This window comes from Parasteatoda tepidariorum, chromosome 2 (genome assembly GCF_043381705.1).
Source record: "Parasteatoda tepidariorum isolate YZ-2023 chromosome 2, CAS_Ptep_4.0, whole genome shotgun sequence".
NCBI classification, from domain to species: Eukaryota; Metazoa; Arthropoda; class Arachnida; order Araneae; family Theridiidae; genus Parasteatoda; species Parasteatoda tepidariorum.
The window spans coordinates 98184946-98200225 of NC_092205.1; the positions used below are offsets into that span (position 1 = coordinate 98184946).

At 28.1% G+C, this 15280-nt stretch overlaps 1 protein-coding gene across 2 annotated transcripts in view; it reads right to left on the reverse strand.

Moving 5' to 3' along the window:
* LOC107446111 (eukaryotic translation initiation factor 4 gamma 3) overlaps window positions 1-15280 on the reverse strand; it is a 147405-nt gene that overhangs the window by 119054 nt on the left and 13071 nt on the right. For both annotated transcript variants that reach the window (XM_071178071.1, XM_071178072.1), the window contains 9 exons: window positions 14413-14540; window positions 9875-10086; window positions 9679-9773; window positions 8734-8906; window positions 5671-5875; window positions 4298-4396; window positions 4085-4216; window positions 2920-2995; window positions 2694-2840 (listed from right to left, as the gene is read on the reverse strand). In XM_071178071.1, coding sequence (XP_071034172.1) covers window positions 2694-2840; window positions 2920-2995; window positions 4085-4216; window positions 4298-4396; window positions 5671-5875; window positions 8734-8906; window positions 9679-9773; window positions 9875-10086; window positions 14413-14540 — 1267 coding nt within the window. The remainder of the gene's footprint in view (window positions 1-2693; window positions 2841-2919; window positions 2996-4084; window positions 4217-4297; window positions 4397-5670; window positions 5876-8733; window positions 8907-9678; window positions 9774-9874; window positions 10087-14412; window positions 14541-15280) is intronic.

Here is a 15280-nt window from a genome sequence, read left to right on the forward strand (position 1 = left end):
AAATAATTCAATATATAGAAAAATCGGTATTTTATTACTTCAATGCAGATTATTAGTTATTGTAATTGTCTCATACTCCAATTAATTTGTAATTAATTGGATACTTAATTAATTTGCTAATTAATAAATCAATCAGAAAATTAATTGTTAATTGATTTGCAATTACATACTCCAACTAATTTGAAAAGTTTTTTGGAAAAAAAATTTGACGTAAATTTTTTTTAAAAATTAACCTAACAGGTTTTTCTGAAAAACAACAGATATATAAAATTTTCGAAATCAATTTCGACAATAAATATGCATTATATAGTACGTGAAAGCACCACAAAATTAATTGGAGTATGAGACAATTACAATAACTAATAGTCTGTATTGAAGTAATAAAATACCGATTTTTCTATTTTTTATCTCTCACTGGACCTTCTAGGGGCGGGAACGAATGTTTCCCCCTAAAATTATTCCTCATAAGGCACACATCCCACTAGTTTATTTCAAAATTGGCGAGTCACTCTTCCCTAGTTTCCCTTGTAAGTAAATTTCACGTTATGGGGATCACCTAATATAGACCAAAACAATACCAAAATTCTAAATTAACATTTGGAAATTTAGATACCAATTTTGGTAAATAAATATAAGAAAATGATGGAAATGTACAAATTGATCTTTATAATTCCATAGTGTTGACCCCTGTTAATAACTAGGATAATGCTTTGTCAATTAAATTTTAAATTCACTTGTAGGGTAAGAAATATTACTTGAAAAAGAGTAACTGTTAAAAGTAACAGCCATTTGTTATTTTATCAAAAAATAAATAAGAATTATAATTTGCAGATAAAAATTCTACAGCAGAATGACTTTTTAACAATGGAAATGTTGAACAAAAGTAAGAATCACAGATGAGAAAAGTACCTTTGAAGGGCCATGAAATAATTTCATAAATTAAATTTAAGAAGGATGTTCTAGCACTAAATTTTAGATCAAAAAAATTAGTATATACTTGCAAAAAAATTTAATACTTTTAAGTACTAGAATTCATTCAAAAAAAATTTTTTTTTAAAGAAAACATACATGTTCTAACAAATTTTCCCTCTTATCAGTAATTGATTTAGGAAATATATATATATATATATTGTGAAAAGTGGTCAAATTTAAAATTCATAAAGACTAATATCCTATTAAATATCAAGCAGAATTTCGTAGCAATAACCGTTGAAAAAGTGATCTAGAAACAAAATAGGCTTACAATGGAATCTGTGCAAATTGAGCGTTTTAAAAAGTGATGACTCAAATTTGCAATTCAATTTTTTTATTTTTCAAGAATAAAAATTCTTTGTGTTCAGAAGCTCCCACGGGCAGCAGGTTTTCAACCCACCTTGTGCTGGAGTGCTTTGCAATCCTTGTGGGTAATGAAAGAACCAAAGCTCCCCTATATATTCTTTGGAAAGAACAGCATACATCGACAAAATTACTGTGATCTGTGTCACCGTTGAACAACTGATATGCTTTCTAGACAAACTCACATATGTAGTCCTTCTTTCCAACTCAGCAGCTCTTTACTCAATAAAATCTGCGAACAGTCCCTCTTCTGGTGATAGATTAAATGGTCTTATGTCAATAGCTTACAACAATAGGAAAATCTGTCCTCACCAATGGGATCCCTTCTCACTGTGGAATTAAAGGCAATGAAATGGCCAATGATTTAGTCAATAATAATCCGGACTCCCTCTTCAACCTTTAAACGAGTTTCCAAAAGAAAAGTTTTCCCCAATTTTGTAGAAGCAACTGATGCAAAGAAATTCTAACAAAACGTGGAAGATTTTCGTGCCAAATAGCATCACAAACTGAGCGAGTAGTGAAGGGTGGCTCAGTTCAGGCTTTGTCGCTTACTTGTACAAATTCAAGATGGCTTCTGATCCATGCTGCTCTATATGACGAGGACAATTTGAAATTTATTGCCGCCGCGTTTTTTGTTTCAGTGCTCTTCGTGAAACAAGGTGTCGAATGAGGAAATGACTGTTTTTAAATATTTTTATCTTTGTTCTCTTGAGTTGTGTTATTTCTATCCATAGTCAATCCCCACTACCATTAGAAATAAAATGAATATTTCATCAGACGTACTTTTTATTCAAAAAAAAATTGTTTGAAATAAATTTTTACTGGGAGAAGGTGTAACAAAGTTCAAACTAAGCAAATATATAAATAAAGATTAAATAATATTTTGCATAAGACCTTGAAAAATAAAAAAAAAACGCAATGCAAACTACAGTATTAATAAAGTCACTGCCATTCATATGGCCATTTTCTGTTTCTGGTTCATTTCCTGTTTTAGAACTTAACATTTAAAAAACTTTTCCGAGCCTAATGAAAAGTTTCAATGGAATGAAAAAATGGATGCGAAAGTTTCAATGGAATGAAAAATTTTCTAATGTTTCTAATTATTTTGAAACAAGATATTCTTGAAATCAGGCTACATATTGTGTATTATTATACAAAGCAATATTTTACTGTAAAAATACCAAACAATATCTTATTCAATAATGAAAGTTAGTCTTAAACTAAATTGAAAAAAAAATGCAGAACATAATTTGTGAAATACAAAATCTTGCAAAGATGTTGTAAAACTTTATAGAGATTATGAGATTACAAGATAATGTCATAACATTGCCATGTAAGTGGATCAATAAATGAATTACCTTTAGGTTGATTTAGTTGATTCATTAGTGACTGAATAGCATATAAAGCTTGAAGTTCTAGATTTTCATTATGATCTATATACCGTGTTAGTATAGATATCCTTTTTTTCAATTTCGTAACATCTAATTCACACCCAGAAGTAGTATCTAAAACAAAAAAAATATTTAAACAAGTTTTCGAAAAGAAAAAGAATAGAATAGAAAGGATATGTACAGTTAAAAAAACCTTTTAATGCATTTTCATGCACAGCAGACACCAAGGCACGGATAAATTTAGGTTCTGTACATTCAAATACATTGGCCTGAAAAAAATTTAACTATTAGAGCATAGCAAAAGCAATTACAAATTTATAGGAAGGAAAAAATGTCAGAAAAAGTAAGTCAATGCATGAGCAGAGCTTGATTATCGGAAAAGAAATGTAATATTAAAAATAGAGTGCATAATATCGCAGACGGAAAATTCAATAGAAAGTATGAGAAATAATTATAAGACACATATAACTACTGAAAAATATATGACTACATAAAAACTGAACTTGTTTGGTACTAGGTAGCCAATGATTTAATGCAATGATTTAATATAAAAGCAAAGTTAAGCAAATGATTGATTTAATATAAAACCACATTTGCTTGATACATATTTTTGAAAGTTCTCTTAATCTTATTTATCAGATATTGTAATACTTTTTCTTCAGTCATAAAAACAGTTTTGATGGAAAAATTGGAGAAACATGGCCAATTTCAGAATCAAGTTATTAAAAATTATAGCACATATTTTTTTATTTTCTGAAACAAAAACATAATTAAAGAAAATTTATAAAAATTTCAAATATATTTGGGCATTCAGAGATAATTTTTATGCCATGCGAGATAATTTATAAAATTATGAAAATATCACCAATATTTAAATTTGCTAAGAATGATATAAATACCTTTTTATTTTTCCATATTATATGTTAAAACATTAAAGTTCTCCTCTTAACAGATTTCTAGACTTTTATACTATCAATGATTTTCAATGAAAGTGCATATTTTTGTTAGCACACTTCATATTCATAATTTTATGTAACTAATTAATACAAGAACGTTTCTCACCCTTTTTTTAAAAAAAAATTATGAAATGTTATTTAGAAAGTTGCAAAATATAAAGATATTTATTTCCGCTTTCTCCTGCAATTAATAAATACATGATTAAAAATTGAATTAATTAAGGAATAATCAATATTGCTTCATCACACTTTTTTTTGAAATTATTCAAACTTTAACCTACATATCACGAAGAATAAATAATTTAAAAAAATGCATATTTAGCTTTACTTATCTATTCCTTTACGCATTATGAATCTTTTATTGCCAAATTTTGAACTCAAAAATAAAATACATAAACTTACATCTATCCAATCAAATATTTCTTCACTTTCGTCAGTTTTTTCAAGCAAATCAAGGAGATTCTTTTTAATCTCTTCAATTGACATTGGTGTGGTAGGCTTTACTTTAGTAGGACAAATTGTGAATTCCAATTTCTAAAAGAAAGTAATACATCATAACTATGCAATTTCAAATTGTTTCTTTTCTCTCTTGTTTATGAAAATCACACGACTTACATGCTTTAGAATAAATTCATCTACTTTAGCATCGTCCCCTAAAAAGTCAGTCCACTGTAGCTTAGATTCTCGCCACAGCTCTCCAAGTTTGACAGTTCCCTGATCAAGGGGAAATTTCAATGATTAACGTAAAACTAATTTGGATACATTTCTTACATTGAATTGTGAAAAAGTAGAAACAATTTAAGACAAAACTGCTGATTTATTAATTTCAGTTAATTTTCTTCATCCCTGGCTAACAAATCATTCATATACACTGCAATAAAATCTGAAGTAACAATCAGGAGAACTAAATTCAATTGTTATAACAATTTACTGTTATTAAACAATTTATGTTATTGTCTAATAAAATTTAGCTAAATTGTGAGAGTGAAAAATAAGTGAAAGTCTCAATCTTTTTCTCACTTCCAGGAACTCTTAAACAAAATCTGCCAGCAACAAAATATATCAGATGCTGTAATATTCCATATACCTAATTATTCACCTTTTTGTGACAATATATATGCTTAAATGTGGAACATGTGCATTAAATTATGTGCATTAAATTATCAAGACACAATTGTTCATGCTTTATTCTATAATAAAGTAGATTTCATTTCTACAACACCCTCTTTCTAAAGCGATATTTTGAGCAGTTCAAATTTTATTTTGTTATAACAAAATTTTAAAAAATCATATAAAATATGTAGCAACATCTAACTAAACTATTAAAACACAACATGGATTTAGAATGGAATTCTTGTGTATCCAGAGTGCCTATGAGCGATTACTTAAATGCACACTTAGAACACCATAAAAATATACAGAAATTTTGAAACCATTACTCTAAAAGGGAGAAATCTAAGATACATCTCTTTAGCAATTCTTTTGTAACGAATCGGACTGTGGAACAAAATCTAAAGTGTATAAACCACAGGTCAGTAACTAACAGCCTTAGAATTTACGAAATTTCGCGAAAAGACATGCTCCTGCTGCGTTAGCAACTTGGATAGTAATTAACAAAAAAAAATTTTTAAACTTAACATTTTCAAAAACTTTACTTAACGATAAAATAACTAGTTTCTAATAAATATCACAGGGAAAATTGTGAAAATCATGAATTTTTTGTAATTTATAATGACAATCGACACTGCAAAGAAAAAAACATGCTTTTAAAAGATGGAAGATTCACTTTTTACAGACTGACAGATTCACTTTTACTGAATAAAAAAATGCATCTTTAAGGGCTTTTAAGGAACGTAAATAAAAAATAAGCACTTTAAAAACACTAACGCACCCTGACAACTTATTGAGGTAACCGGGTTCTATGTTGAACAGAGAAAATATGCGTTAAAAAATTAGGATGGATAAAAATAACAAAACAGATTGCTTACTCTTCTTTTAGCTGCACAATGCAGGGTTGCTGATACCAACAGTCCAGCTGTCTGGGAAGGAATACAAGGTTTTAGGACATCTTTAAGAACATCTAGAGTAAATTTGTTATCTTCTAGAATAGGCTCAAGGATCTCTCCAATGTACTCCCATATCATGGGGATATTTAGTGCAAACTCATCTATTGACTCTAACACAACTTCGAACCTATGAAATAAAAATTTGTAAAACAGGGCACTGTAATTAATAATGAAAAAGAAATTGGAAGAAGATAATTGATCTAGGACAGTTTAAAGTTGAACACACCTTTAAACTGGGTTCATACAAAGACAAACAAAAATCAAAGGAGTCAAAGATTTGAAGACTTAACGATAATATATGTTAAGTCTATTAATACATACGCATAGCTGCCAACATGGATAGGAAAAAATCCAGTAGATTTGACGAAATAGTCATGATAATTGTTGAATTCTGTACTAAATATTTTGCACATAGGGAATTCTAGGGCGTCATAAAAATAGAAAAGCTGCAATATTTTACAGTCATGATTGACATTAAACATGCGTGAAATGTTATGTATTATGTTTACTCATAATTCCGAATATTAATAGGCATTTAATTCATCAAAGATAGTTAAGATTTGTTTTAATTAATTCAAAAAGAGAGTTCTGAATAAAAATAAACTGAACATTTTTGAACAAAAAAATTTTGAACTGATTTTTAATAAATGAGGTTCACTTTATTATGTGTTAGTATAACTTACTTAAATATTCAAGCAATAATTTGTGCAAAAATTCTATTTCAATGGGGAGGAAACTTACACAATTTTAGGGAATTTTATAAAATGTACAAAAACCAGGAGAATTTTATTAAACTAGTAGAAACTAGCAAAATCTAGTAGAGTTGGCAGTTATGCATATGCAGCTATGCATATACATGTTTATATATTTTTTACACCTTGGGAAATATTATATAGAAACATTGTTCTATTCAAAGGAAAAAGATTTTATATAAAATTTAAACAAAGTTTTATTCTTAACTCTTAACATTTTATTACATGCATAAAACACACTGCTTAAGAAAGAAAAGAAAACCGAAAAATGTAATTACATCCCTTTCAAAATCAACGTATGCAGCAAACAAAAATTAATTTATCATGGCGGCCGTTTAACTATTTAAAAACGAATTAAAAACTTTTTTCACTTTAATGTACTGGACATACTGCATGGTCATGAGTTACCATCAATTTTCTGATAAATTCTAAACTTAAACCATTTTTTTATACGAATATAAATTTTTTGGCAGCTATTGCAACAAATTGAATCATAGGTCTTAAAATGTCCACATTATAACGCACGTTGATTTGGAATTACGCATTTGAGTAGTCACTTTTTGACACGGCTTGTCGATGACTATTTATGCAGCTATTCCTAATTAATCTTGATTTTTGAGTACTTATTTATCTTGTAGAGGGAATTTTGAATCTAGCATTTGAAAAAAAAATTTTTTGATGCACTCAATTTACGCCAAATTGAGTGCATCAAATTTGTATTCAAATTTATAAATTGAGTGCATCAAATTGGCGTAAATTAAGACAACCTCAATTTACGCCAATTTACGTTGTCTACGAGGTTTTGTCAATCACATTATCTTTTTCACAGCTATTGTTATGGATTTCCACTTATAGGAATACTGCCATAATTCAAGAATTCTAAACTTAGACAATCACTTTATAACAAAATTTTGTTATTACAATCTCATCTCAAATCTTTAAAAATGTATGATTTTTCACACTGTGACTCTTAATCACCAAACTCTGGATCTCGCGACCATGATTTCCAAGTTTTTTATCAATATTAAAATGGAAAACTGATAAATATCGAATGTCTGGTGAAAATCACTACAGGGTATCTGCTACATTTCAGATTTTCAAATTCCTGACTGATTCCAAGAGTTTTCATGAATTAACGAAGTTATTATTTTCTCCAGACAAAAACACAACAATAAATTTAAAAAATTTTATATTCTGCATCTGCATGTTTATAGATTCTTAATTTAAAGAAACAGAGTAAAGAAAGAGTTAAAGCAATAAAATAAATGAAAAAAGTACAAAAGCAAATAATTTTTTTCAGCAGAATTATATTCTAGAGATACTTTTCTTGTTCATCGGAAAGGAAAAAAATAATCAACATTTTTCTGTTCTAAATGAGGAATAAAAGAAATTCGCCAGTGACTTGTTTCAGTTAGAGTTTTAAATTAATAAAATAAAAATAAAAATGAATAACAAAAATTCTGAAATTACAGAAGTTCAAAAGATGATTCGTTTTAGAAATGATGTTTTTTCTTTTATTTTTTGAAAGAACACCATAATTTTTAAAGAACATGATAAAAACATTTCAAATTTTAATAAAATATGACTGTGAGTGGGGAGTTTTTTACAAATTCAGATATTTGGAATGATATTTAAAAATTTTTCAGATATTCAGATATGATTCAGATATTTAAAAATTAGATATTTCAGCGACCTAAATCCATGACTTTCCATCATTTTTTTTAAAAAAATAGTTAAAATTATAACATTTCATGACAAATTTTATTCAGCACTGAAATTCATGACTTTCCATGATTTCTCACGACTTTCACGGTGGCCCAGATACCCTGGCACTAAACAAGTGTAATTTAGCAGAAAAGCGAAGGATTCTCTTCTTGTATTAGTTACAAGAATTAGCATTACGATAATTAAAGAGTTTTAAAAGAACATTTAGTAGCTCAATATTTTGTAATTTTTGTAGTTTCAAGTACTTCTTAAGGAGTTTCAAAGGTATATAAGGACTGTGTGCACCTTGCCTTTAAAGGAAAATAGCTTGTTAAGTACTGAAAAGATGCATTTAAAAAAAATAGCTAATTGTAATTCTGTGTAAAAAATATTTAAGATAGAAATACTTGACAATACTGTAAAAAATTGTTCATTAGCATGACATTAAAGTTTTAGTCTTAAAATTTTTTGATGCTCAACTTGATTATCTACAAAAAATAAATTGAAAATAAAAAAATTCTGAATCTACCCTTTTTTATAATGATCGAAGGTGATAATATTTTGTTTGACTAAGTTAAAAAGTAATTGGCCAAGGGAATGGCGTGCTTCGACAGAAAGCTCTAAGACTTGGATGATTGCAGCATTGATGAACAAATGAATCGTACTAAGAGAAGCCAGCTCCGTGACGCACCTGATTGCTTCCTAAAAAAGTAAAAACAATGACTGGCTTATAAATATATTCTCTCAAAGATTAGAAATGAAGAGAATAGGAACCCAATTCAAAATAAATTAAAAGCAAAGGCAATGTGCGTGACCAAATTATTCTACAAAAAATAAGCACTTTTTAAGTACTTTTCTAGCACTCAAAAAATACTTTTAAGCACTTTAAAAAACTATCATAGTTAGGCATGGCTGGAAAGTTTTTGACAATTGACGGTTTTATTTTGTTTCAACCGTCATGTAAAAAAAAAAAAAAAAAAAAAAACTTTTGGCATTGTCAAAAATCATGAAATTTTGAATCATGTAAAACGAATGGCATTTCCATACACTAGGGACTGACTATACGCCGAAATAGATTGGGGTTGAATTAATCGTGAAGACGTTGAATAGAACAATGTGAACTGTGTCTGTTTGCATAATTTGTAGCGAAAATCAACATGGAAAAATCTCATTTTGAAAAAGGGAAAATTAAGCAATTTTTAAAAACGCTATGAACCCTGAAAGGGATCAGTAATTTTTCCACCGAAACAAAAATTAAAAAAAAAAAGTTAATGTTTTTTTTATTGCATTGAGTATCTCACATGTAACAACAAATTTCCATTTAATTTAATTATGAGAAAGCTATCAATTAAAACTAGGAAAAAGTCCAAATGGGCTTGGGTAAATTCTTTCCCAATGCATTCTTTCAGTTTAATAATGAAGAATTATAACTATAATATTTCTAAATTATAACTGAAAGTTAACTCTCACATACCTCAAAATCATTATTATGTAAAAATTTATCAATAAGGTGTCTAGCTTTAACTTCCATCTGATCTATATTATATTCTGGACCTTTCAACGTAAGTTCTGGAAAAATAAAAGGCTAGAGGTTAATGACCAATACTTTATTGCTAACATCAACAGCTTTTGAAAAAGTTAAAACATAAAAAAATCACAAATAAGCGAACCCATTGAATCAGTTCCTTTGCCAATGAGCTGGGGTTCAGGATTCTTTTTCATTTCAGTAGCTTTAGTCTCACTAGAGGTACCATCTCTAATGGACCCTTTCACTGCTTCTATCACGTTATCTCTTTCATTAGAGTTAGATGGAGTTTTCCCTATGGCAGGAGGCAGCTGCGTATTTTGCCCATGACTAGATTCACGACTTGATGCAGCCGATCTGATGGGGGAAAAAAAGGCGAATTTAAGTTACATGATGAAATGCGAATGTTACAAAAGATCCTTGTGGCAGAAATGTTTCGAGCTATCTGTGACTAAACTCTCAAGCACTATTATCTTTGTGCAAGATACTTTTAATAATAGCAAACATATATATGTTATTATATTAAAGTAACAAAAGAGCTGTGTTTGCAATAAAAAGGTATTTTTTTTTAATTGAACATGAAATATTTTTTTATTTTAACACTAAGGGTGATATTCTCGTATATTGTAGGGAGGGGGGGGGGAGTACAAATTACTTGTACGTTTTTCCAAATTATCAAATTTCGTAAATAATCATCACAATTGAAAAAGATAATAAAAAATCATGCAATCTGTAGTAGTAATTGCCGAAAAAAAGATCGACGACAAAATCACACGAATCAGACTCCTCAAACGCGTGCATGGTATAAAAAAATATCGGATTTAAAAACTATGGAGAAATCAATAGCAATAACCACCAAAAGTTTGATATAGTTATTGCATTAACCCCTTGAGGACAGGTGATTCAGAAAAGCATTCGTACAAAATCAGGATCAGAATGTAATTAAATAAAAAACTGTAACTTAAATGTTGTCGTTTCTAATTTGACAGACTTACTTTGCTTTTACTTTAATTATTGTTAGTTTAATCATATATATAATCAATGTTAATTCAGAGTGTAACTAAATAGTTTTATTTTGAACAAAGTAATGGTGAATTAAAAAAAATCAAACAATTATAACTCCGCCCACAAATAAACTGCTAAAGAATTACTTTGATTACCAGTTTTATCCTTTTACCCTGGTTAATACGGGTTTATGCTGGCGCGTATTTGTGAAAGTCGGCGCAAAAGGGTTAAAGAGTAAATACTCAAATGTACGATCCAAATTTTTCCATATTGTTTGAAACATATCGGGAAATTTAAAAAGCACATGAAAATCAATACCAATAACTGCTGAAAATACAATAGAAACATAACACTGATTTACGATATTATCGGTATGATTATTATGGTGATTATTATGATTGCATGATTGTTATAAATTATTACGTGTAAATTTCTGTAGAAAAGGAAAGTAAGATTCTTAACCTTTCCAAATAAAAAACCTTTCGGTAAAATCTCTGTTACGTTCTGCGATAATATCACTGCAATTCTGCCATGGGGCAAAGAATTAGTAAACTATTAAGTTCTTCTTCTGTTTTCATTAAAACTAGGATTAGAAGTTTGCTTAGTCAAAGCAAATTATCTGTTTAAAAAAATTGAATATTTAACATGTTATAAAAAATTATAAAAAAAGTTATTTCAACAGCCGAAAACTCTTTCCATTTTATTTCATTTTTTAATCTTTTCATTCGAGACTAGAGTTTTTCAGGTAAAAATGAGCGTTAGATCGTATATTAAAGGAAACAAATTGAGACTTTAAAATCTGTGCACAAATAATCCTAAACACTTCTTTGTTGGGAAAATGAATTATGAGAAAATCTGCACAGATTGAGGATGTAAAGACTAATATGGAATTTAGACCAAGTCACAGCTGTTTGGAAACTTAATTAAAAAAATACAGGATTTCAAAAATAGTGTAGAAATTATTAGCAATAACAAAAAAAAAAGTGCAAATCAAATACTCAAATGAGTTTATGCGAAATTTGCATGTGAAACTTTATAAACCGTGTAGAAATCAGGACAGGGTATCGGCTAAATCTGGAATTTTTATATCCATGACTTCTACCAAACACTTTCCATGACTTGCGCAGTTTAATACCTTATTACTCAATATAGTCAAAAGAAGATCGCAATGAGTGCAATTTTCTACCTTAAAAATAATATTCTTTTACATTTTTTAAATTGAACAAAACGTAATAAAAAAAGAACTGAACAAACAATAACAGTAAAAAATAATCCAGCAGTTGAAGGTAACAAACATGCAATATTTTAAAAATATTTAAATATGCATTTTAAGAACATTTACAAAGCTAAAATTTTTTAATCTGATAAAACTCAAATGTGCTATTTTCAAAAGGTCAATTCTAGGGATTGTGTTAATTTAATTTCAAAGAAACAAAATTATTAACATCATTTCACGTACTATCAAATTACAATAAATATATAAAGAGAGAAATTTAAACTAAATAAAAAAAGGCATTTCAAATATAACCAAAAATATTATTTTTCAAACTGAAATCATTTGTACAATTAAGATTTACTAAAATTTTTTAAATATTTATTAGGCTTAAAACATTTTGTTTAATAAATGTTTTGTTTTAATATAAAAAATGTAACTTTAATTAAACTACATATAAAAAATAAAAATATATTAAATATATGTTTATTAAGTTATATGGTATTAGATACAAGAACACACTTATAATTAAACACAAACACTTCAAACTATCTATCATTTATTTTTTAGGCTTTTTTTCTTTTTAAACATTATGTTTATATCATAAAAAACTGCTAAATATTTGATATATATATATAANCTTTTATATGATGCTTATGTCAAATGAAATCAAAATAAATAACAAATTAAATTTTAAATCTAACTCTTAACAGGAAAAAATTTTTAACTAGAAGAATGTTGAAGCCAAAACCAGCATTGTCAAAAATTAGTATAACAAAAATTTTACAGTTTTAAACATTTCAAGTTCACATAGAATAATAAATTGTTCATAGAATAGACCACGATGAGGGTTTTTTACGAAACTAATTACAATGATTTTTAAATCACATAGCGATGTTTGATATTTAAATTATGCGATATAAATCCCGTTATATGGTTTTTAAATATTTTGATTAAAAATGTCTATGTGTGATTTTTAAATCGTGCAAATTCTGATCATGTTGTGCTATTCTTTAAATTGCACGACGCGGATTGTGGTGCATGATTTTTAAATCACATCAATACAAAGCATGATGTGTGATTTTTTAAAATCACATAGATAGCACTATGTGATTTTTAAATCACACTACTACGGATTACGATGTGTTATTTTTTAAAATTACATGAATGTGGTTCGCATTCATGTAATTTTATGTAATTTTATGTAATTTCATATCATTTCCAATTTTTAAATTGCACCAATGGATCTGGTTGCAGAAATTTTTAAATTGCACGAATACGTATTGCACTGTGTGATTTTTAATTCATGCGAATTCAAATAGTGATGTATAATTTTTAAATACCCCAAATCGATGACGAATTGGGAGTTTCCACGACAATTTTCAATTAAGGACGAAATCAATGAATTTCCATGATTCTCAAAGACTTTCCACGTGCGTGGATACATATGTCAGTACAACTAATTACAGGAAGAAAAGAAAACAAGAAAGCATTGAATATAAATAGGAATCAATCGAACATATCAAAGACTGATTGGTCAATTGAAAATTTGCATGTGTATAATGACAAAGTATTAAAAATGATATAAAAATCCACAGCAATAACTGTCCTGAAATAAAAAGAAACATGTGAAATAAGTTGCTGGGAAATCAGTGGTATAAAATAAATATACAAAAGAGTTCATTCAAATATAAACGTTTATTAAATAGCGTCGTAATAAAATAAAATAAAAAAAAATTATGAATTAAAAAAAAACATGTAGAAATCTTCAGCAATAATTTCCAAATGAAAAGACAATGTGAAATATGTTGGAATCACGTATCTTTACAGGCTCAATCTGTTCAGATTCCACGTGGTTCTGTAGACAGTTTTTCCAACAAGACATTGTTTTGAATTTGTACACAGGCTTCAAAAACCAAGATTATTTTCCTTTTAAATATGTTTTTCTAATACATTATAAAAAGCCTACATTTGAGTTACCACAATGCAGGAAATAAAAATTTCACGTACTGATTTCAAAAATACGGAATATTTTCAGAGATACCAACTGCTCCGGACACGCCAAAATAATAAAAAAAAGCGGTAAATGACTACAAAGTAAATTTTGCAAATATTTGACTATTTTTGCTTGCTTTTTAAAAGGTATAGCATGACATGGGTACTAGAAAGTGGTGAATTAGATAAGCCTACGAGCTATTTAGAAATAGTGGTGGATAAAAATCTACTAAATTGAATTTATTAAACCAAGAATCACAATTGATAAACTACCACTTTAAAATATATATTTGCTGTCCGGAGCAAGTTGGCATCTCTGTATTTTAGTCCGGACACTGAAAGGCGAAAAACGGGGCAGAAATGCGAGAAAATTTTCGCAAAACATGGAAAAGTTGGCAGCTTTGTTTTTCAAATTTATAAACATATAGAAAATAAAAATGTTACAACGCATAGAAAATAAAAGTTATTACCTGTTTGTCAGAGCTGTTTTCTCAGGATCGAACGAACCTGCAGGAGTCTTGGTACCATCACTGCTACTTCGACGCCAACTATGCATTACTCTTCCTGGTCCAAGCCTTATGCCATCTACTTCATCAGGCTACAAAAAGAAAAAAAAAACATAGATTCTTCTATCTTCTCAGTAAAGACACATAATTCTGATTCTGTGACACCTTATTTAAATTAATTAAGTAAAACAATATTCTTTAAAAACAAATGCACACAAAATAAAAATAATCACTAGTGCAGAAGTCATAACAATGAAGTCAAGTTCGCTTTGTTTTAAGTTCTTGTAACCTAAAATCTTTTAAAAACACACTCATTAGATTTTCTATATTTAATTTAATTGCTTAGATACCCCTTATTTAATCAAAAATAAAATGGTAAAGTCATTAAGTGCAACATTTAAGTTCTCTACACTGGAAAATGTAAATTTTCCACATGACCCAAAATATTGTGACTTACAAATGTGTATATTTATATATCTGATTTACTCTAATTAAATTAGTTAAATTAGTTTAAATAATGGTGGGCAAAGTTCATTTATTCAAATACATTGACATATAAATGTTGCGACAGCTAAAATATTTTCTGAAACTACTTAAATTCCTTGATAGTTGAAGGGTAAGAATGAAACGTTAAATTTACCTCTACATTAAATATTCCAGAAAAATCTCTTATTAATATTAAAGAAGTTAGAGTTTGATAAGAGTTAGAATAGATAATAATTAAGCTATTTAACAGAGTTTGTGAAAATAATGTTCATTGTGAAAATTTAGATTTGAAAAAATACAAAATGCCATAAAAAAATATCTGGTCTGAGAAGTATATATATATATA